This window comes from Protopterus annectens, chromosome 5.part1 (assembly GCF_019279795.1).
Source record: "Protopterus annectens isolate FY-2018-M chromosome 5.part1, PAN1.0, whole genome shotgun sequence".
NCBI lineage: Eukaryota > Metazoa > Chordata > Ceratodontiformes > Protopteridae > Protopterus > Protopterus annectens.
Window position 1 is genome coordinate 605,829,186 of NC_056736.1, and position 23,172 is coordinate 605,852,357.

Below are 23,172 nucleotides of genomic sequence, written 5' to 3' on the forward strand. Positions count from 1 at the left end.
GAGTTGAGAGGTATGCCACTGAGGGAGTCCCTCAGAAGAGAACATGTAAAAGAAGACTTCTAGATTCCCCTTAGGAATCTCTCATGGAAGACACTGATTTATTTGAAGGGGAAGGGTCCCCTATATCTCCTCCTGATGATGTCTCCTTTGGAGACATCCTAGTGCTCTTAAAACAAAAAGGGGTTTGTTCCTCTAATACTCCATCCCAGGAGGAAGCTTATGTTACTGAATGTTTTCGGGTTCATCCCGACTGCTACATGGGTGATTTCCCCCTAGCTGACAAACTCATAGATCTTGTTTCTCACCTGGCATGGAAGTAGCCGGATACTGTAGAGCCAGTCCTTAAACAACCTGATAAAATTATAGCTCCTCCTAAAGACTGAGCACAGTAGAGCAAAGGGGTCCTAGTTGATGCCATGGTTCTGGCAGCAGCCACCAAAAAAGAGCTTACAGAACAGAGCTCTTCTGTCCATCCCACTAACAGGTAGCCCAGAGGTTCGGACAGATTTGGTAAGTGCGTGTATGCTTCAGTGACTTTGCCCTCAGGTAAGTGAATTACCTGACACATTTTACTAGATTACAAAGAGTTTGACCAAAGAGCTTTTCATATCTTTCTGGGTCCATATCTGCTGAGGACCAAAATAGTCTCCTTGCAACTGACCACCCTCTAGTCAATTTCTGATGTGTTTATTAGGCTGATCTCCCTTGAAGGGGAAGGTACCCCACAAGAGGTGGGTTCAGGCATAGCCATTAGGACACACGCCTTGATGTGACTGTGATTTTGCAGAACCCTTTACGTCTTTGTTCATCATTTCTCCCTTTGATGCATCTTCCATATTTGGTCCCATGTTGAAGGACATGCTGTCCATTTGTGAGCAACTTCTCAAAGACCTTTCTCAGGGAATCAACGGGAAGGTAGAAAATGTGGTTTTGTAAATTCCAGGGTCCTTTTCAAGACTCACATGGAGATGACTCCTTCAGAGGCGGGGGGGGGGGGTGGAGAGCTCAAATGGAAGACTGAGGCCCTCAGAACCAGGCCTTCTGAGATTCTGTCTCGAACAAGCTCCATCAACACTCCTGAAGTGAGGCCCAATTGTTACTCTCTGGAGGCAGTCGAGGAATGTTTGCCTATGCAACAAAGGGCCTGGCTATCTGTAACAAAAGATTCCTGGGTGCAGCGAATTATATTCTGAGGTTATATCATACTGATGTCCTTCATGGATGCATCTGCAGTCATAACAAGTGGGTTGTCCTGTCGTCAGGCAGCCCCGCAGTCGGCCGGATTCCAAAGTCCGGGTCCGGCTTCGGCTGATGTCGCACTCCACCCGACGTCATCTCTGTTGGTCTTCGGGTATAAAAGCATCAGCCAACGCCATTTTCCCCAGTCTTTCTTGCCGCGTGGCGCCCGAAGCAGAAGCTGTTCGCAAGTGCCGGTCGGTCGGATCCAGAGATTACTTCTACCGAAGACTTCTAAAGCTAAGTACCCCGTTGGGGACTCTTTCTTGCCTCAGCCGATGTCAGAAAAAGTTAACAATTGTTTAACCTGTGGGAAACAAATACCTCATAAAGATTTCCACTCTTACTGTCTGCCTTGTTTAGGCCCAGCCCACGACGTAGCAGCCTGTTCGGCCTGTGCCTCTTTCAACCGACGAACGCTTAGGCGTCGGTCGGAGTTTGCAGAACAGTTTTTCGGTTCTGATTTTGCGTACATTATGCCGTCGGATCCTCCGACTACCCCCAAAAAACGCAAAGATAAAGACCGACACTCGCGGTCCGCGGTTTCGGCCGAAACCACGGTAAAGCAAACCGCGAGTGTCTCGGTTTCGGCCGAAACCAAGAAAACTGCTCAAAGTACAGCTGAACCTATTCTTACAACTGAGGCCCCTGCTACAACTCTTGAATCGACCTCAGAAATTTTACCCACTACGGTGGTTGACTTATCAGACACCATCCCCTTGGATGTCTCTACCCCAGCACGTGGTGCTGCTAGGCCTCCAGCTGCCATGTCCATTAAGGCCTTCGCCAGGGCTAAAGCAGCCAAGACTACTAAAACAGTGCCTGTAAAACCCCCCACATCCAGGCTCTCTTCTAGTTCTCAAATGCTTTCTTTGGCAGAAGATTTAATTTCTTTAATTAGAGGATCTCAATCTCACCCAGACAGGGCCTCTCAGCCCCCAGAGAAGAGACCTAGGCCAGAGCCCCCTGAGCCAGTGTCTTCTGATGATTCTGCTGATGAATCAGACATAACTGACCAGCCTGAGGCTCCCTTCTCCAATTTTGAAGATTCTGATGCTGAAGAATCCATTCCAACTGCTTCCCCACCAGAAGAATTCTCCTTTGGAGAAACCTTGCATGCCATGCGAGAACAGTTCCAATGGCAGCAACAGGATTTTTCAGACTCCAGAAAAAGACTTAGGACCTTTCTGCACCTCCCACAGCAGAGGCCCTTAGCTATACCTCCTATTCTCTCTGTGGTGGATGATGCTTTCAATGATGTTTGCTCCGCTCCAGATTCTTTACCCCCAGCCCCTGCCAAACCAGACAGATTTTACAGGGTGCCAGATACTCATCACCACCTTTACAAGGCCCCACTTGCAGACCCAGAAACTATACCCCAGGGTCCCAAGGCAGTAGCCGCGACCACAGCTAAAAACCCTATTCCTTCTGAAAGGGAAGCAAGGTCACTAGACAGATGGGGTAAAAGGTCTACACTTCAGCTACTCTCTCAGCTAGAGCTTTAAACTGTCAGTTTCACATGATACAATACCAAGAGTTTATGCTTGATCAGTTAACTAAAAAACTAACCACTGATGAATCTCTTGATAAGAAATATGTATTAGAGATGGTAAATAACATACAACAGGTTAGCAACCATTCCTTAAAATGTGGCTATGATGCACTGGAGGCTTCATTTAGATCAGCCATGACAGGCACAGTGATAAGAAGGCATGCATGGCTAAAGGAACAAGCTTTACCGGATCATGTTAAAGCTAAGTTGCTAGATGCTCCTATGGACAAGACAAGTTTGTTTGGTACACCTGCCCAGCAGGTTATGAAGAAAATGGAAGAAAAGGCAAAATCTGTTCAAACTGTTAAAGATTTCTTGCAGGTTCAACCCCCAAGGTTTAGCAGGAACTGGCCTGCCAAAAATTGGTCCTATCCTGACTCCACAAAATTTCAAAGGGGCAGGAATAGACGTTCCAGAGGCAGAAACCAATCCAGAGGAGGTGCCTACAGAGGACGACAGTGGCAAGGTAACAACAGAGGCACAGACACAGCCACTGCTACTACATCAGCACAACCACAGTGACTTAATCCTAAATCCGCCTACCAGGGAACAAATAGCAGCTCCTCTAGGCGGAAAGTTAACCTTATTTTCAAAGAACTGGCACTACATAACAAAAGACAAGTGGATTTTACAAACCATAGATCAAGGTTACCGGTTTCACTTCCACACTTTACCAGTCAAAAGAGGAATGCCAAATCTACCTCCAAGTCAAAAAACAGAGGCTCTACGCCAGATAATGGAGTTAGCAAACATGAGAGCTGTGGAAAGAGTGCCAACAACAGAACAAGGAAAGGGGTTCTACTCCAGACTATTCCTAGTTCCAAGAAAGGAAAAAAGTTGGAGACCAATTCTCGACCTGTCCACCTTAAATACATACATCATTGTCCCAAAATTCAAAATGCTGACCCTACAGCAACTTCTTCCCATGCTGGGCAAGGAGTCTTGGCTGGTAACTCTAGATCTCAAGGAGGCATACCTGCACGTCCCCATTCGACCAATCTGCAGAAGATACCTCAGATTTCTTGCAGGATCAGAGCACTATCAATTCTCAGCATTGCCCTTTGGCTTATCTACTGCGCCCAGAGTATTCACAAAATGCCTGGCATCAGTAATCGCCATTGCAGACTACAGGGAATTCAAATTTACCCATACCTGGACGACTGCCTGCTACAAGGGGACAACAAAAGCAAGCTGACAACAGATTTACAAAGGGTCATTTACTTGCTACAAGGACTGGGATACACAGTCAATTTACAAAAGTCAAGGCTGATACCATCCCAAACAAGGACATTCTTGGGCTGAATTGGACACAGTACAACAAATGGCATTCCTGACTACAGAAAAACAAAAGAACTTCCTCTTTACTTCTTGGCACTAACAAAACTGAACAAGTTAACAGCAAGAAAAGTTCTGCAGGCCTTGGGCTTCATGGCATCATGCATAATCTTGGTCCCATTTGCCAGACTACATATGAGGAAACTACAGTGGTACCTAAAGAATTTATGGTCCCAACACAGACACAGTCTAGAAACAGAAATCCCACTAATTCCATGCTTAAAACAGGAGTTCCTATGGTGGGCTCAGGCATGCCAGTCAAACCCAGGCCTACCCTTTCGCAGATGTCAACCAAGCCAGACCATCACAACAGACGCTTCAGACCTAGGATGGGGGGCCCACATGCTGAACAAATGCGTGCAAGGATTGTGGACACAGGATCAACTTCACCTGCACATCAATCTAAAAGAAATGCAGTAAAACTGGCAATCCAAAAGTTCAAACCATTTCTCAAAGAGGGCCAGTTGATGATAAGGACAGACAACACCACAGTCATGTGGTACATCAACAAACAGGGAGGCACTCATTCATACCCCCTATGCAGAATGACCTTGGAGCTGTGGACCCTGGCACTCAGCTACAACATTCAGTTACAGGCGATATTTGTACCGGGGAAAGACAATACTCTAGCAGACATATTAAGCAGAACCACTTCGGATGCCCACGAATGGAAGCTGCACCCGGACATCTTCAAGACCATCTCGAAGAAATGGGGAATGCCACAGATAGACCTATTCGCATCACCTCTCAATCACCAGCTCAAAAAATTCTGCACAAGGACATTCCACCCACTAGCATGGAAAGTGGACTCACTCTCCTTCAACTGGAAAGGCCTAACAGCATATGCATTCCCACCTCTTCCTTTGATACACAAGGTACTACTAAAAATCAAGGAAGAACGTCCAAGGATAATCCTGATAGCTCCAAACTGGCCAAGACAACACTGGTACCCACTACTGAAGAGCATGTCTCGGAACAATATGTGGCCAATACCCCTGATGCCTTTGATGTTAACTCAGAACAACTACAGCATCATACATCCAAACCTAAAAGCGCTGCAACTGACTGCATGGAACATCACATAGCAGCAGCTAATCCAGAACTTTCCCAAAGAGTTAAAGACATTATTCTTGAAGCACGCAGACCTTCAACAAGAAGGAACTATGCTGGAAAATGGAAAAGGTTTGTCATTTGGAGTACGGAAAGAGGAAAAGATGTGTCAAACATAGATATGCCTAACATTCTGGAGTATCTGGCCGAACTTCTTCATTCAGGCCTGTCCTACTCCTCCATCAAGATACATGCATCAGCTATTTCAGCAGAATACAGCTTTGATCCACCTGTTTTTCGCACCCTTTGCTCAGGCAGTTCCTCAGAGGAATCAAGAATGTAAAACCTCCAAGGAAACCACCATTACCAGCTTGGGATTTAAACTTTGTGCTAGAAAAGTTGACACTATCACCCTTTGAACCAGCAGCAACAGCAGACCTACAACACCTGTCATGGAAAACTGCTTTCCTACTGGCAATTACTTCAGCAAGGAGGGTTTCAGAACTACAGGCCTTAATGGCAGTGCAACCCTTCCTAATCTTCCACCAAGATAGAGTGTCCATGAGGACTAATCCTACATTTATGCCCAAGGTGGTATCCAGAGTGTCTTTAAACCAGGCAATCCACCTACCTACCTTCTTTCCCAACCCACAAAACAGAGGGAAAGAATACTGCATACCTTGGATGTACATAGACAGCTACGCTACTACTTGGACAGAACAAAAATAGCAGAAAGACTGACCAACTTTTTGTAGCCTATGCAACAGGAAGGGAAGGAAAAGCTATTTCCAAACAGACAATCTCCAAATGGATAGGAAATTGCATACGATACTGTTACTCCTTCCATGGAAAACCAATTCCATAGAACATAAGACCTCATTCTACAAGGGCAACAGCCACTACCACAGCCTTCTTACGAGGAGTGGCAACCAAAGACATTATTGAGGCGGCTACTTGGACCTCCGTGCATACATTTGCCAAGCATTATAATTTGCCTCTATATTCCAGATCCCGAGCAGGGTTTGCCACTGCTGTACTGCAAGGGATCCTAAACACACCATAATCTACTTTTATCCTCCTCCCCTAGTTGGCTATGGTATTCTACCCACTTGTTATGACTGCAGATGCATCCATGAAGGACATAGTACAGTTTTGTACCTACCATAAATGTAGATGTCCGAACTGGATAGCATCTGCAGTCAGGATTACCCTCCCTCCTTCCCCTCTGTGGTACTCCTAGGGTGTTTACCCTCCTAATAGCTAGCTGTTGGGGGGGAGTCTTTTATGGTGTATTTGTTTGTATATATGTACATATATGCTTATTGTTGTGTTTACCTCTATCTATTTGGAAACATTGGCATCTATCCAAATTTTTAGCCTGCAAGAGGGCTACTGGCATCTGGGGCAAGAAACACTGAGGAAAATGGCGTCGGCGCCTGGGCGAAAATAACTTACCTTAGCGTCTTCTAAATTATGTAAAGCCTTTCTTAAAGGGGCCTTTTTCCACAGACCTCCACTAAAGGATCCTTCTACTCTGGGATTTAACTATTGTGCTTCAGGCCTTAACCCAAACTTCCTCTGAACCATTAGCTAGAGCAGGTCTAAAATTTTTGGCTTAAACTTTTTTTTCTGGTTGCTATTCCATCAGCTAGATGAGTATCTGAACTGCAGGCTCTATCTTCCAAATCTCCTTACCTGGTTTTCCACAAAGACAGGGTGCCTTTGCAGACCAAGCTGTCTTTTTGGCTTAAGGAAAATTCTGAGCACAACATTAACCAGGTGAATAAACTCTCAGTTTTCTTTCCAAAGTTTTAAATAAGGGAGAGTACATGCTATATCTATTGGATATACATAGACAACTTTGCTTTTATTTCCGTAGAACCAAGGACTTCAGGTAAACTGACCAGTTTTTTTTTTCCTTCTCACCTAACAGATTCGGCAAACCAGTTTCTAAAGCTACACTGGTCAGATTGTTAACCAATTGAATCTCCTTTGTCTATAGTACAATAGAATCTCGATTATCCAAAACGTCAGTTATCCAAACGCAGCCTTCCAAAGTTTTCGGGTAGGAAAAATCATAAAGTCTGAATATGTAAACGTATGTATTCGCTTGTACTACAATAATATACTGTACCATTTTGTACTTGCAGTACATTTGCTTTATTTTTTTTTGTTTAACATTCATCAAAAACATTTTTAGAAGTTTTTTATATGGTTCATTTGTGTGTTTGATTATCCGTACTACCCTAGGTCCCAATTAGTTTGGATAATTGACTTTCTACTGTAAAAGATGATCCTTGCCTAAGCCTTTTAGAGCTCTTTCCACAAGGTCCATGGGCAGTCTCTTCAGCTTTTTGGTCAAGAGTTTCTGTAGATCACATTTGTGCAGCTGCAACTTGGACTAATGCTCACACTTGTATTGCTCATTACAGATGGATTTAGTTTAACATTCCATTTGTGTTGTCCATTTTCATTCTTCCTCAATTTCCCGCCCACCTTTCCCCCGTCCCTTTGCTTCAGGGATGACCTAAGAGTTTTCACAGGAATCTTTGTTCCTTGTTTGAGCTCCAGCTGCCCTTTTCTTTTTGCCTTTAACTTCTTTAACATGTAGCCCATTTATATGTAGGGGTGGCAGACTTGATCTGAGGTATGTTAGGATGTTGGTGCATTAGGGGTAAAGGAAGGGACTAAGGAGTTTTGGATCTGAAGATCTGGTAGAAGCAATGGAGTCTTATCCGAGTCTCTGATCAGAACCCTTCAGTTGAGGAATAATGAAAATGGACAATACAGATGGAATATTATGGTGAGTACATAACCTTTTTTTAAGCTGTATCCCTAAGTTTCACATCCTGTATTCCAGTATCCAGGTCATATATAGCTGTTTAAGGAAATTCTTTTTGTTGTGCTCTATTAGAATTAGAATGTGGCAAAATCTTATTTCTTATGAGGTTTAGCCATGCTTAATTCTGTTGGTTAAGGGTGAGTGTTTCATACAGTAGCAAAATATTAGACCATGTACCTAGCAGTACATGTGCCTTTGGTTGTTTGACATTCTTACTATCAGCAAAATGAAATAAATAAATAAATGATTTGTTGGAATTTGCTGCAGTCTTTCTCAATGCGGTGCTATATTACAGAACATAAAGTACTGATGAAATGATCTGTCTCTGCAGACAGAAGTAGAGAAGCCGAAAGGTCGAAGGAAGGCATCTGCTGGAGATCAGGATGACAGAGTAGGCAAAGAGGACACATCAAAGGTCGGACAGGAACCCAACAAGAAAACAGGACAGCGTGGTAGAAAACGAACAGCTGCTGCATTAGCCCTGGAATCGGATGATCAGTCTTGGCCAGAAGAGAAAAGACTGAAGGAGGACTCATTAGAGTTTGAAGATGAGCAAAACAGCCCGCCAAAGAAGGGTCGAAGGGGGCGACCTCCAAAGTCAGCTGCTGGGGGTACTCCAAATGAAGAAAGTGCAGGAAAGACCAGTAAAAAAGTGCGAAAGAAGGCAGCTCCAGTAGCAGTAGCAGCAGAAGAAGTAGCAGAGGAGGAGGAGGTGACAGAGGAATTAAAGGACATTGAAACAGAACAAAAGCCAAAAGGTGGTCAACGGTCAAAAACACCGAAGAAATCTAAAAAGTAAGGTTTATTGGGTAAAAATTATGTAATTCTGTGAACTGTTTTATTTTCTCTTGCTTTCAGAACACTTTGAGTAGGTAACAATGGGTAGAACCTCCAGGCCCCAGGTGGCATTCTTATAGATTTTTCCAGATCAGTTTTTTCCAGGGTTACAGACCTCTACTTTATTTGTTGTCATCATCTTTAACTTATCTCAAACTTATCATTTGTTTTAGTTTTGCCATTTTTTAATGTTTCCATTTTTTTCTCAAAAAAAAAAAAAAAAAAAGTGCACTTTTTTTTTTTTTTAAAGATTATTGTTAGTTTTCCATCACTGAAGATCTGTAAATAAGTCTGGGCTGGCTGTCTAGAATCGTACATGAACTAAATCTTTTCTGACAGTTGTGCCTCTCATGTGACTTACAGACTTTCTGCTACTAGCATCCAGACTGCTTTGCCACAGGAGGGGAGGACCCAGCAATAAAGAAACGGCTGTAACAATAAAAACAGTCTCCAGTTTTGTTTGCATCTTTCAGCTTTTCCCGGTTAGGGGTCGCCACAGCAGAACTCCGGTCCGCTAATGATTGGCAGTTGATTTTTACGTACCGGCTTGCCAGGCCTGATGCACAACCTTCAACAAAGGTACGCCCATTCACGCATGTCTCCACGCATAAGACGCTCTAGCTGAGAATCGAACCGGGCAGCGTCTTACTGTGATGCGACAGCGCTATCACAGCACCACCACCGCGATGACTAAAACAGTCTCCAGTGTGCTAGTATATTTTGAGATGTTTAACACAGATGTTTCATAAAAATAAATATGGCAAAGTGGCAAGTACATATACAGTTGATAGAAAAAAAAACATACAAACATGTCCTTTATTTTTCATGCAGTGTTCATTTAAAGTTTTTATTCACTCCAGCATTACATAAATTTGTCAGTTCTTGCCTTCCCTTTAATATTATTCCTCCTCCTGAACTTTGTTTTGCATATATTAACACAAATTCCATTTATTTCTGTGTAATTTGATTTGTCCCTTCAAGGATGCATCTGCAGTCCTCACATATGGGTTTTCCTGCCTCAGGCAGCCCTTCGGTCGGCCGGATTCCAAAGTCTGGGTTCGGCGTCGGCTGATGTCGCCCTTTCCCCGACATCAGAGCGCCTGGGGTATGAAAGCGTCAGCCGACGCCATCTTCCTCAGTCTTTCTTGCCGCGTGGTGCCCGAAGCAGAAGCAGTTCGCAAGTGCCGGTCGGCCAGCTCCTGTAATTCAGCTAACCGAAGACTTCAAAAGCTAAGTACCCCGTTGGGGACTCTTTCTTGCCTCAGCCGATGTCAGATAAAGTTAATAATTGCTTAACTTGTGGGAAACAAATACCTCATAAGGATTTCCACTCTTACTGCCTCCCCTGCCTAGGCCCAGACCACGTCTCGGCCTGTTCAGCCTGTGCTTCCTTCAATCGACGCACTCTTAGGCGTCGGGCGGAGTTTGCAGAGGAATTTTTTGGGGCTAGTTTCTCCTACAACATGCCGTCTGAGACTCCGACTCCTCATTTAGCCAAGAAACGGAAGGACAAGGACTGACACACGCGGACCGCGGGTTCGGCTGAAACCACGGCTAGGCCTACCGCGAGGGTCTCGGCTGAAACAGAGTCCTTGGTACTTCCGACCACCGAAACCGCTCAACCGACAACCTCGGCCCCGGAGGCCCCTACTGAGTTGGTTATTGAATTTCCTTCAGAAACTGGTGTCTTGGAAACTTCCGACACCTTTCCTTTAGACAAAACTACACCAGCACGTGGTGCAAGCCAGGCCTCCTGCTTCCATGTCCATAAAGGCTTTCACCAGGGCTAAAGCTGCTAAACGCACAAAAACTATGCCTCCCAGGGTTATTCCTCAGGGACCCTCTACAGGTTCACAGATTCTAAGTTTAGCAGAGGACCTTATCTCCTTAATTAGGGGCCCTCAGCCCCATCCAGACAGGGGCTCTCAACCTCCTCTAGACAAAAGGCCCAAGGTTGAGCCCTCTGATCCCCACTCCTCAGATGAGACTTCTGATGGCTCTGCTCTCTCTGACTACCAGGAGGAGGGTTTTTCGGCCTACGAGGATTCTGATGCAGAGGAATCTATCCCCTCGGCCTCCCCTCCTGAAGAACTATCCTTCGGGGAGACCCTTCACACTATGAGAGAGCATTTCAAATGGCAGGGCCAGGAATTCTCTGATTCCAGGAAGAGATTAAGGACTTTTCTGCATTTACCTCAGCATAGACCTTTGGCTATTCCTCCTGTTTTAAATGTCATTGATGATGTGTACTCTGAGTCTAGCATAACCCCTGACACTCTTCCACCGGCCACTGTCAAACCCGATAGGTACTACAGGGTCCCGGACTCGCATCTTTTTCTTTACAAGGCCCACTCTGCTGATCCAGAGACTATTTCCCAGGGCCCTAAAGGGGTTGCAGCTGCCACTTCTAAAAATCCACTTCCCTCTGAAAGGGAGTCAAGGGCTTTAGAGAGATGGGGTAAAAAAGTGTATACTTCTGCTACTCTTTCTATGAGGGCATTAAATTGTCAATTTCATATGATACAGTACCAAGAGTATTTGTTAGATGAATTGCATAAGAAACTGTCTTCTCCTGAACCCCTAGATCGCAAATCACTTCAGGATCTGGTACATAACTCCCAGCAGGTTAGCAACCATTTCTTACAGTGTGGTTATGATGCATTGGAAGCTTCATGTAGGTCAGCTATGACAGGTGCAGTCATACGTAGGCATGCTTGGCTGAAGGAACAATCTCTGCCAGACCATGTTAAAGCAAAGCTTCTGGATGCTCCACTGGAAAAGCAAAAGTTATTTGGCTCCACTGCTCAGGAGGTCTTAAAGAAATTTGAGGAAAAGGCAAAATCTGTACAAACAGTCAAAGATTTTCTCCAAGTCCAACCACCAAGATTCAGCAGAAATTGACCTACCAAGAATTGGTCCTTTCCAGACACAGATAGATTTCAGAGAGGCAAGAACAGACGTGCCAGAGGTAGAGGGCAAGCTAGAGGCTCCTACAGAGGACGTCAATGGCAGCCTCCCAACCAAAGAGGTAGTGCAGGACCTACAACTGCTGCACAAGGACAGACTCAATGACTTTACTTTGACTCCGCCAACCAAGGCTCAATTAGAAGCACCTTTGGGCGGAAAGCTTTCTTTATTCTCAGAAAATTGGCACAGTATTACAAGGAACAAATGGACACTGCAAATAATAGACAAAAGGATACAGGTTCCATTTTCACACATTGCCAAAAAGAAAAGGCATGCCAGACCTGCCACCAAATCAAAAGGCAGAGGCTTTGAAACAAATCTCCAGCTTAATGCAAATGAAAGCTATAGAAAAGGTTCCTCCTTCAGAACAAGGCCAAGGATTTTATTCCAGACTATTCCTTGTTCCAAGAAAAGAAAAACAATGGAGGCCTATTCTCGACTTGTCCGCACTGAATACTTATCTCATTGTGCCAAAATTCAAATTGCTGACTCTACAGCAGCTCCTTCCCATGCTGGGCAAGGGGTCTTGGCTGGTAACTCTAGACCTCAAGGAGGCATACCTGCATGTCCCTATCAGACAAAGTTGCAGAAGACACCTCAGATTTCTTGCAGGTTCAGAGCATTATCAATTCTCAGCATTGCCCTTTGGCTTATCTACTGCGCCCAGAGTATTCACGAAATGCCTGGCATCAGTAATTGCACACTGCAGACTTCAGGGGATTCAAATATACCCATATCTGGACGACTGCCTTATACAAGCGGACAACCAACAAACTTTGTTGAAACACTTGAATTATGCCATCCACCTACTTCAGGCCTTGGGATATACAGTCAACATTCACAAATCAAGACTTGTTCCATCCCAAAGAATAACTTTTCTGGGTGCGGATCTAGACACAATCAACCAAATGGCTTTTCTCACAGAAGAAAAACAAAGACAACTACCGGATTACTTCAAGAATCTGACAAGACAAACTCAGCTGACTGCAAGGAAAATCCTGCAGGCCCTGGGTTACATGGCATCTTGCATTCTTCTGATTCCACAAGCAAGGCTGCATATGAGGAAACTACAATGGTACCTAAGCAGTTTATGGACTCAGCACAGTCACAGCTTAGAAACTTTAATCCCACTCATTCCATGCCTCCAAAAGGAATTTATGTGGTGGGCTCAAGCAAGCCAGTCAAACAGGGGTCTGCCCTTCAGCAAACCAATACCCAGCCAAACCATTACAACGGATGCGTCAGACCACGGTTGGGGAGCACACATGGAGGACAGATGTATTCAAGGACTATGGTCACAAAAGGAGCTACACATGCACATAAACCAAAAGGAAATGCTGGCAGTGATACATGCAATTGAGGCCTTCAAACTCTTTCTGCATCAAGGCCACCTGCTAATAAGGACAGACAACACCACTGTTATGTGGTACATAAACAAGCAAGTGAGGTACCCATTCCTACCCTCTTTGCAGACTGACAATGAATCTATGGGAACTTTCCCTGAAACTCAATATAGAGCTGCAATCACAGTTTGTGCCAGGAAAAGACAATATACTGGCGGACAGCCTAAGCAGAAATATCATGGATGCATACGAATGGATGCTGCACCCTAAATTCTTCCTTCAGATAACTCAATTATGGGGGAGGCCGGACATAGATCTTTTTGCTTCCCACCACAATCATCAGCTGAAGAAATTCTGCTCAAGGGCATTCCACCCACAAGCATGGAAAGTGGACGCCATCTCTTTCAGCTGGAGAACTCTAACAGTGTATGCATTTCCACCTCTCCCATTAACGACCAAGGTCTTACTGAAGATCAGGACAGAGCAGCCAAAAGTGATTCTGATAGCTCCGGACTGCCCAAGACAGCACTGGTACCCACTGTTAAAGAGCATGTCACGAACGAAACCGTGGCCTCTTCCTCAATGCCCACTTCTGCTGACACAGCACAATTACAAAACTCTGCATTCCAACCTGAAAACCTTGCAACTAACAGCCTGAAGAATACCTTGACTCCTTCCCAGGATAAGCTGTCCAAGAGAGTGAAGGATATCATCATGGAAGCTCGCCGGCCGTCCACAAGAAAGGCATATTCAGCAAAGGAAAAGATTCCGCACTTGGAGCACCACAAAGGGCCTAGATGTGACAGTGATGAACATGGCACATATCCTGGAGTACTTGGCAGAAATGCTCCACAATGGCCCGTCTTACTCTTCCATTAAAATTCATGCTTCAGCAATTTCAGCAGACTACGATACTGATCCACCTGTCTTCTCTCATCCTCTCCTAAGACAGTTTCTAAGAGGAATTAAAAACATCAATCCTCCAAGGAAACCACCAGTGCCTACATGGGACCTTAACTTCGTGTTGGAAAAACTAACACTGCCTCCCTTTGAACCAGCAGCATCTTCAGAATTACAGTCCCTTTCTTGGAAGACTGCCTTCCTTCTGGCCATAACCTCGGCAAGAAGAGTATCTGAGTTACAGGCCCTCATGGCAGTACAACCATTTCTTATTTTTCATCAGGACAGAGTTTCATTGAGAACCAATTCCTCATTTATGCCAAAGGTGGTATCCAGGGTCTCATTGAACCAAGCTATTCACCTGCCTACCTTCTTTCCAAATCCACAAAACAAAGGGGAGAAACTTCTGCATACCCTGGACATTCACAGACAGTTGCGCTACTACTTGGACAGAACTAAAAGTTACAGAAAAACTGACCGTTTGTAGCATATGCTGCTGGTACACAAGGAAAATCAATTTCCAAACAGACAATTTCAAAATGGATAGGGAATTGCATTCGTTTTGTTACTCCTTTCATGGCAAAACTGTGCCAGCTAACATTAGACCTCATTCCAGCAGAGCCACAGCCACCTCCACAGCCTTCTTAAGAGGGGTGGCTACCAAGGACATTTTAGAAGCTGCTACATGGAGCTCCGTGCATACATTTTCCAAGCATTACAATTTACCTTTATATTCCAGATCCAGAGCAGGCTTTGCTACGGCAGTCCTGCAGGGCATTTTAGCTACACCTTCCTTTACATAGATCCTACCACCCCCAGATTGGCTATGGTATTCTACCCATATGTGAGGACTGCAGATGCATCCTTGAAGGACATAGTACAGTTTTGTACCTACCATAAATGTAGATGTCCGATAGGTATGCATCTGCAGTCAGGTTTACCCTCCCTCCTTCCCCTCTGTGGTATTTCTTGGGTACTTATCCCTCTCATAGCTAGCTGGAGTTATCTATTATGGTGTATTTGTTTTATATATATATATATATATATATATATATATATATATATATATATATATATATATATATATATATATTTCTGAGCATGTTTGGAATTTATTGCATTTCTCCAAATTTAGCCTTCCTTAGAGGGCACCTGGCATCTGGGGCAAGAAAAACTGAGGAAGATGGCGTCGGCTGACGCTTTTATACCCCAGGCGCTCTGACGTCGGGGAAAGGGCGACATCAGCCGACTCCGGACCCAGACTTTGGAATCCGGCTGACCGAAGGGCTGCCTGAGGCAGGACAACTCATATGTGAGGACTGCAGATGCATACCTATCGGACATCTACATTTATGGTAGGTACAAAACTGTACTTTTATCTCCTTTACAGTACTTAAGTTGCAATTGGCTTAGATTTTGATTTTTATTTTCTAGTGACTTTTTTTTTTTTTTTTTTTTTTTTTTTACAGACAGTGACATTAAACTTAGGTCTCTCAAAGTCTAGCAGTTCAGATGTCCTAGATTAAAAGTTTGTTACATACCCAAAAAACATGTTCCAAATCACTTCTCTCTTCCATCAGACCTCCAGTATCTCTCGAGCAATTATTTAAAATCTGCTTTGGATACAAATACACCTCCATGAAAAAATCTTAAACCTTCTGCACTTTTATGAGGATGGTTTCCTACCTTTCCCACGTGCATCATCATACGTCTCCCAGCACAATGTCTACATCCATCACCTGATCTACCAGCCACCTTCTTAATCCTCTTTACTAAATTTATAGGGCTGCGGCCAATGCCAATAAGGAACTTGAAGTTGTTCTGGAAGTCTGGCTTTCCAACCCCCCCCCCCATTAGTCTCTTGTTCTACATCCGCGGGTTTGTAAGTGCAGTGCAGAAGTCCAGTATATTGCCTCACCTCTGCAGCAGCTCAGCCTTATCCCTACCCTATCCCTCCTTTGTCACTCAGTGGCCAGCTGGATGTCCCCAGCCTCTGTCAGGACTGTCACAGGAGACGCCAATGGAACCACCCACAGTGGATGTTAATGCCCATCCTTCTAGTCAGACACTCAAGCTGCTAATCTAACCCTGATAGCCTGTATAGTAGTCAAGCCTTTATCCATCTTACACCACAGGAAAGGCTCACCTTCTGGATTTTCTTGCTTACTTAGGTGCCATGCAGATGGTAACCCCCACTTTTGCTTTGTATATTGCCTTGCCATTCTATCATCCAAATGTTTTCTAACCTTTTTCTGAGTGATTCTTGTAGTTGTGCAATATTTTACATACCTTTTAATAGCAACTTCTGTTATAGATTTAACTAAAAACTAAACCGTAGCTGGTGTTTTACTCAGCAGTCTTCTCTCCATTTTTCTTTGCTTATACTGTGTTGGCAATCACTGGTAGCGAAGGCAGTCTCTAACCTGCAATCCAAACTTCCACTTGGCCTCAGCCTTCTCCATTGCCTTTCCTTTTGTAGTTATTTGTTCCCATTACTTTGGTTCTTTTGATACTTTTTTTCCAATAAATTTCAGCCCCTTCTTGCCTATTTTCTGTGCCCCCTATTTGCAGTCATCCCTATTGATCCTTTACCATGTTGGCATAGTTCTTAGAATACTTCCTGCTACTTTTATAAGTAGTATAATCTGTGTGGCAGATGCTGTTAAGAACTTGGTTCCAAAGTCGTACTCTTCTTGTTTCTTGAATTTCCCCTTTTGCATTGTTATGCCTTTCCACTTTGATTTGTAACAGTCTGCTTCTGTTATGTATGAGAGCCTTTACTGAGTAGTTCTAAAGTATCTCTTCAAGTCAGGTAATCCTAAACCCTCATGATGTCCTTCCTTATCACTGTTACAGTAGTCAACACATGTGAAATCTCCTGACAAAGATAGCCAAGTATTTGGCCAGTATACCAAAGCCTTTACATCCTCCCAGAGTCATACGTCAGGCTTATGTTGCCCATGCAGATGCAGGGCATAAAGTTGATGTACACACATTCCATACTGTGAACTTCTTTGCCACCTGTCCAAATACCACAGTTGAACATTGGTCTGAACTCATTTCGCTGAACTGGTTTCTACCGAGCCATTTACAGATAAGTGCTCCTTTGGAGTTCCTTACTTTCCATTTTTCTCTTTGTGTCCTGAGACTTCATGTTCTCTAGGAAGGGAAAATGTCACTGTGGGACTGGGAGGCAGATTCCCCAGAAAGATTGTCACGAGAAGTGCTTGTTCTTTTTAGGTGCTGCGCATGACCATAATCTGTGTACCATTTGTCAGGCTTTTGTTACAAAAAATTCTTTGTAGCCTTCTGCTTTCTTTGGCTGTCTACCTTAAGAGCCTATGTCTGAAACTTTTGACCAAGGGTAACTTGGCCAAATCTGCCTGCCTCAAGGTACAGCCATCTCTCAAAAAGAAGACTGAAATGTCTCAGTCTGACTCTACTGCAGTCCAGCCTCCACCGGACGTCTGTCTCAGGGTGTATGAAGACCCCCAAGAATGTGCATTGCCAACACCATTTTCCTGTCCCACAACCAAATCAGAGGCAAGCATGGAACAGACTTCTTGCATGTCCTTTGAGGCTGTGCAAACATCCTCAAAGGACATGCAAGAAGGCTGTTCCAAATCAGAGGCAAGCACAGAACAGACTTCTTGCATGTTCTTTGAGGCTGTGCAAACATCCTCAAAGGACATGCATGAAGTCTGTTCCAAATCACAGGCAAGCATGGAGCAGACTTCTTGCATGTCCTTTGAGGCTGTGCAGACATCCTCCATGGACATTGAGAGGGAACCATAGCTGATTATTTCTGACTGGCCTAAGGGGATTCCCCCAATTCTTACTAGAGAGGAGGCTTCTGGTATCCTTAACGAGAATAGGCATGGCTCTGAGCCCACTAGGTTGGTCAAAGCTGACAACCCATTAAAACAGAATACTAAACATATTCTTCCCTTTGCTAAAGATCCTCTGAAAGAATGGCAGAGCTTTTCCCAGGGTGTGTTCAGTGTCTTGATGGTCTTGAATCCCCCCCATTACTTTACTGTTCCTGCTTCTCCTTGGTCTTCTACTCCAGCCAAAATGACTATGGTAGGAAATCTGATTTCTCAGATGAGGAGTTGGATTCAGGAGATGAATCATTGGCCTGTATCTCACATATCACTTCACCTGTAGACTGTGGGTCAGAGGAAGAGAGTTTCCTGAGTTCTGATCCTCCCTTTGAGGAGATGTCCTTTGAAGACACTTTGATTCACATGATGGAGCATTTTAAGTGGGATTGCTCTCAGGTCTCTGATATTCAAGAAGTATTCTGAACTGTTAAAAATTTGATCTCGTAAAACCGTAAACCTTCTGCTGTTCCCCCTGTTTTGGATGCTTTGTTAAATATATTTTCAGCTGCTGCTTTGGCTCCTGATTCCCAGCCCCAGCCCCCAAGAAGCCCAATTTACTTTTATAAGGTGGCTGCGGCCTTTAAATATGTTTACAAGTGTACTCCTTCAGACCCTGTTGTGGTCTCTGTTTTTGTGGACAAGCCATCCAAGCTTTTATCCTCTTCCAAACTTCTCCCTTCTGATAAAGTCAGTCGGGTTTTATAGTGGTTGGGGGGAAAACGGTTTACACTTTTGGTACTCTGGCCTTCAGTGCCATAAATTTAGACCCATATGACCAGGTATGTTATGACCCTTTTGTCTCAGCTTGGGCTGGGTCTTATCAGACCTTCTTGAGTTTGAAAACAAGACTACTGCCCTTTTCTTGTTGAGCTGTGCCTTACAGGTAGCCCGTCACTCTTGCAAATGCACTTATGATGCAGCCATTGCATCTTCTAGAGCTGTTGCTTCAGGTTCATTTATGAGAAAGTACTCTTGGCTTCGCCTCCAGGCCTTACCTGACAATATTAAGGCCAAGCTCCTAGATGCTCCCTTGGACAACCAGAATCTTTTTCATACGGTTACTGTTGGCTTGTTTAAGACTCTACAAGACAAATTTATGCAGGACGTTAAACAAATGTTTGTTTTTCTTATCCCCAAATTTCAGAGAAACTATCCTAAGTCTATCTTTGTTTGTAGGCAACCTAATCAGCCTTTTGAATGGAAAAGCGTTCCTAAGTGCATGTTTTCTGATATACCCACCCAGACATCTAAGACTCAAAGGCCCCCTTTTCAGGACAGATGTGCTCCAGCTGACATATTTTCTCCCAGTCTCCTTGGCCAAGTTCCCTTCCTCCTGAGACTTTTTCTGTCTGGCAACAGATTACTTAAAACTCTGGGTACTTTCCATTATCTGTCACAGTTACTGCATGATTTGGATATCCCTGCCCCCCTTCTCGAGTCTTCCTCACTGTCCTCCAGGCAGGCTTCCTCACTTTTATATGGTCCTGCAGGATCTATCGGATCAGGGAATCATCCAACTCATCCCAGAATTCCAGGGAAGAACAGTGGTTTATTCCACGATTTTTCTGGTTTCCAGAAAAGAAGGATCATGGCGACCTATCATGGATCTCTCCTTCACAACTTCTTTCTAAAGATTCTTTCAGGATGCTTTCCCTCCAGACTCTTGTTTCCCCTTTAGCTTCCACAGGCATTTCTAGTCTTCTAGGCTTAAGGAAATCTGTCTTCTTTTTCCCATTCACCATCTTTTCAGGAAGTTTTTACATTTCTCTGTTCCTTCCCCTCATTTTCAGTTCTCTGCTTTGCCCTTTGGTGTTTCTGTGGCTCCAAGGGTATTCATCAAATGTATGGCCCCTGGCATAGCCTTTTGCAGGCTTCAGGAGATCCAGATATTCCCATATCTGAATGACATGCTGCTTCAAGATCCCTCCCAATCTAGGTTTCTTCATGATCTACACGTCACCATTCTCCTTTTGTGCAGTCTGGGATCCTCCAGTCTCAGGAAGTCAGTCTTGATGGTTGCAGACTCCAAACAATTCCAATTTTGGCCTTTAGTCCTTCTCCTAAGGTTCTGTCTCTAACAGCATGCTTCCGGTCTCCATTTCCCTTTCTCTCATTCCTGTGAAGGAATTTCTCAGAGCCTTGAGGTTCATAGCATCTACCATTCCCATGCTTCTCTTTGCCGAGCTTCACATAAGAAATCTTCAATGGCACCTAGAGCCGTTTTGACCCCAGCATTGCTACGGCTTCTCCACTACCTTGTTTTAAACTCTAGGTTTCATTAGTGGATTCTGCAGATCTCCTTCGATCTAGGCCTGCCTTTTCAGACTCCTACCCCTATTCGAGAACTGTTCACAGACTCTGAAGGTTCATGGTCTGTGGCCCCATAATCAGCAGTCAAACCACATCAACATAAAGTAAATGAGAGTGCTTATTCTTGCTGTGCAGGCCTTTTTTTCTCTTTGGCTTCCAGGCCCTCTAAAGGTCTCTACAGGCAACACCGCAGTCATGTGGTACATCAGCAAACGGGGGGGGGGGGGTTCATATTTCTTTGTAGACTAGCCCTTCAGCCCTGGGACTTTGTCTGCCATCAGATAACCCTTCAGGTAGTCTAAATCGCTTTGGAAAACAGACTTATTACAGACTCTCTGAGCAGGTCTGGACATTATACATTGATAGGGTGTTTCTCAAATGGATCTTTTTGCCTCCCCTGTGATCAGGCAACGTCCTCACTTCTATTCCAGAATCCCAAGTCTGCTAATTTGGTAGAACACCAAGTCCTTTTCTTGAAATGGAATGTTCCTATATGTACCAAGAAGAAACTTCACAGTGTGGAGGATGTGATACCCACTTTCTGAATTATGTTATGCACCTAGTTGGCTTAATAAAAATTAAACTGCAAAATTTGTGTTGCAGAATAATCAAATAGAAAATAGTAGGTAGTCCACAGTAAAAAATGGAATATCCTTTACTGAAACACACAAACAAGGGATCCTAGTTGGGTGTAATGAAAAGCATCAAAAAACATTCCTTACTTGTATATAATCAGGTTGTTTATTTTGTAGCATGTATTTTACAGTTCAATTTTTATTAAGTGCCATTTTTAACTCAACTGTGGGCTACCTTCTCTTTTCTATTTGACTATTTTGTAGCATGTATTTTGCAGTTTGATTTTTATTAAGTGAACTAGGTGCATAACATAATCCAGAAAGTGAGCCTCACACCCTACACACTGCAAAGTTTCTTCTTTGTTTGTCTTTGACCCAGTATAGGTTGAATACTGTGTTTTTCCTGAGACTTTTAAGAGGGATACCACGCTATTTTCTTTTTGAATGTTCCTATATGCTTACCTCCATTTCTGATTCTCGGTGTCTTGTACAAGATCAGGAAGGACTCCTCCAGAATCTTGCTGGTGACTCCTTTTTGGCCTAGATAGGACTGGTTCCCTTTTTGCTTTCCCAGGAGGAATCATCACAAGTTACATCACCATATGGATCTTCTCACATAAGTCAAGGGGTCTCTTATTCCTCCTCATTTATCCACTCTTCAGTTGTCATTTTGGGTGATAGGGTCTTGATCCCTTTTTAGATGCCACTTTCTGAGGATGTGCTTAGGGTTCTGCAGGAGTCCAGGAAACCCACCACCAGAAAATCCTTTATGGCTAAATGGAAGAGATTTTCTGTGTGGTGTCTCAAGCCATCACTAGAATCCCTTCTCAGGGGGAAGGGTCCCTTTGGTCTTTTCTTACATGTGTTATCTGCTCTATCTGGCATAGCATATTTTTCTGTTAAAGCTCACTTCTCAACAATCTCTACTTGGCTGCCCTTGAACCCGTTGTTGGCCTCTCATTTTGAAGTGAAACATTTCCTTAAAGGCATCCTTCATATCAGGCCTCTAGGAAAACCTTTTCCTCAGTCTTGGGACCTTAATTTTTTTTATTGAAAAATTGATTCAGGCTCGTTTGGTGCCTGCTTCTTCCCCCTTGCAACAACGCACCTGGAAGACTGTTCTTGGTAACTCTTACTTCAACCAAGTGAATCTCTGAACTTCACGCTCTAGTTGCAGTTCCTCCTCTTTTCTGATTTTTCATAGACAGGGTGTCTCTGCATACTAATCCTCTTTTTATGTCCAAGGTGGTCAATGAGTTGCCTTTGTTATCCTGAGTCTGCTGCTGTTCTTTTGGGGCATTTCATTTCTGAGTGTGGAGCATACGTACGTCACCTTTATGGCCTACATTTGTACAGGGAGCATACGCTTTATCTACAGTGCTGGGAGGATGTAAAGGCTTTGGTATACTGGCCAAACATTGGGCTATCCTTAATAGGAGATCCCATATGTGATGAATACTGCAGCATTGAAAAGAAGGACATGTATTGTTATGCTAAGATCTTACACAGCTGTACTTTCTACAAAGACAACTTACCCCACTTAAATCTTTCCCCTCTTCCCCTCTCAAATAAATTCAGCTCTGTTTTTATTAATTGTCCTCAGCATCATCTCTTATAAAAATATGCTTAACATGTATATATACCTAAAGGGATTAGGGAAACCATTTCACTACTTGTATCTTATTATCCATATCCGTAATCAAGAGCTTCCAGCCTCTCGATCTTTGCATTATTTTTATTTTCTCATACATCTTTAGCTGCCATGACAGAATCCTTGTTTATCCATGCTGCTAAGTACTTTATCATATGTCTTCATAGTTATGGGCATTGCTCTTCCATTGTTTGGGTACATGGTTTACTGCTATAGCCTTTTTTTTAATCTTAGATCTGAAGTTTACTTCATTTGGTCTTCAACCTGTGGGAACACTGATCCGAGCCGGGAAAAATTACTGGGTTCATAGGTTCATAGATTAGTACTAGGCTAAATGTCCTTGCAAGGCATTTTAAGCCTAGCCAACTATGCCTTGTGAGATTCAAACCCTGCACCTTGTGTTTGTAAGGCAAACACCTTAACCATTAGGCCACCCTCCCAACCCTTTAGGCCATCCTCCCAATTCTTAGGCCACCCTCCCAACTAGCATCAGCTCTGAGCTCCAGACTCCTCCCCTTTCCTATAATATACCTCCACTGTCTTCCATCCCCAGATCTCGTTTGCCGCGATTTGTAAAACATCATATCTGTAGAGCTCCAGCTAGCAGGGTAATTCTGACTGTAAGTTTGTCTAAAATTTCTGTTACTTTTAGCCGTTTCAGGTTAGTATAGGTACCCTTTCTCCCCTCCC

At 43.8% G+C, this 23,172-nt stretch overlaps 1 protein-coding gene across 2 annotated transcripts in view; it reads left to right on the forward strand.

The window, feature by feature from the left end:
• PDS5B (PDS5 cohesin associated factor B) overlaps positions 1–23,172 on the forward strand; it is a 3,703,643-nt gene that overhangs the window by 3,328,599 nt on the left and 351,872 nt on the right. For both annotated transcript variants that reach the window (XM_044073218.1, XM_044073219.1), the window contains exon 32: positions 8,347–8,810. In XM_044073218.1, coding sequence (XP_043929153.1) covers positions 8,347–8,810 — 464 coding nt within the window. The remainder of the gene's footprint in view (positions 1–8,346; positions 8,811–23,172) is intronic.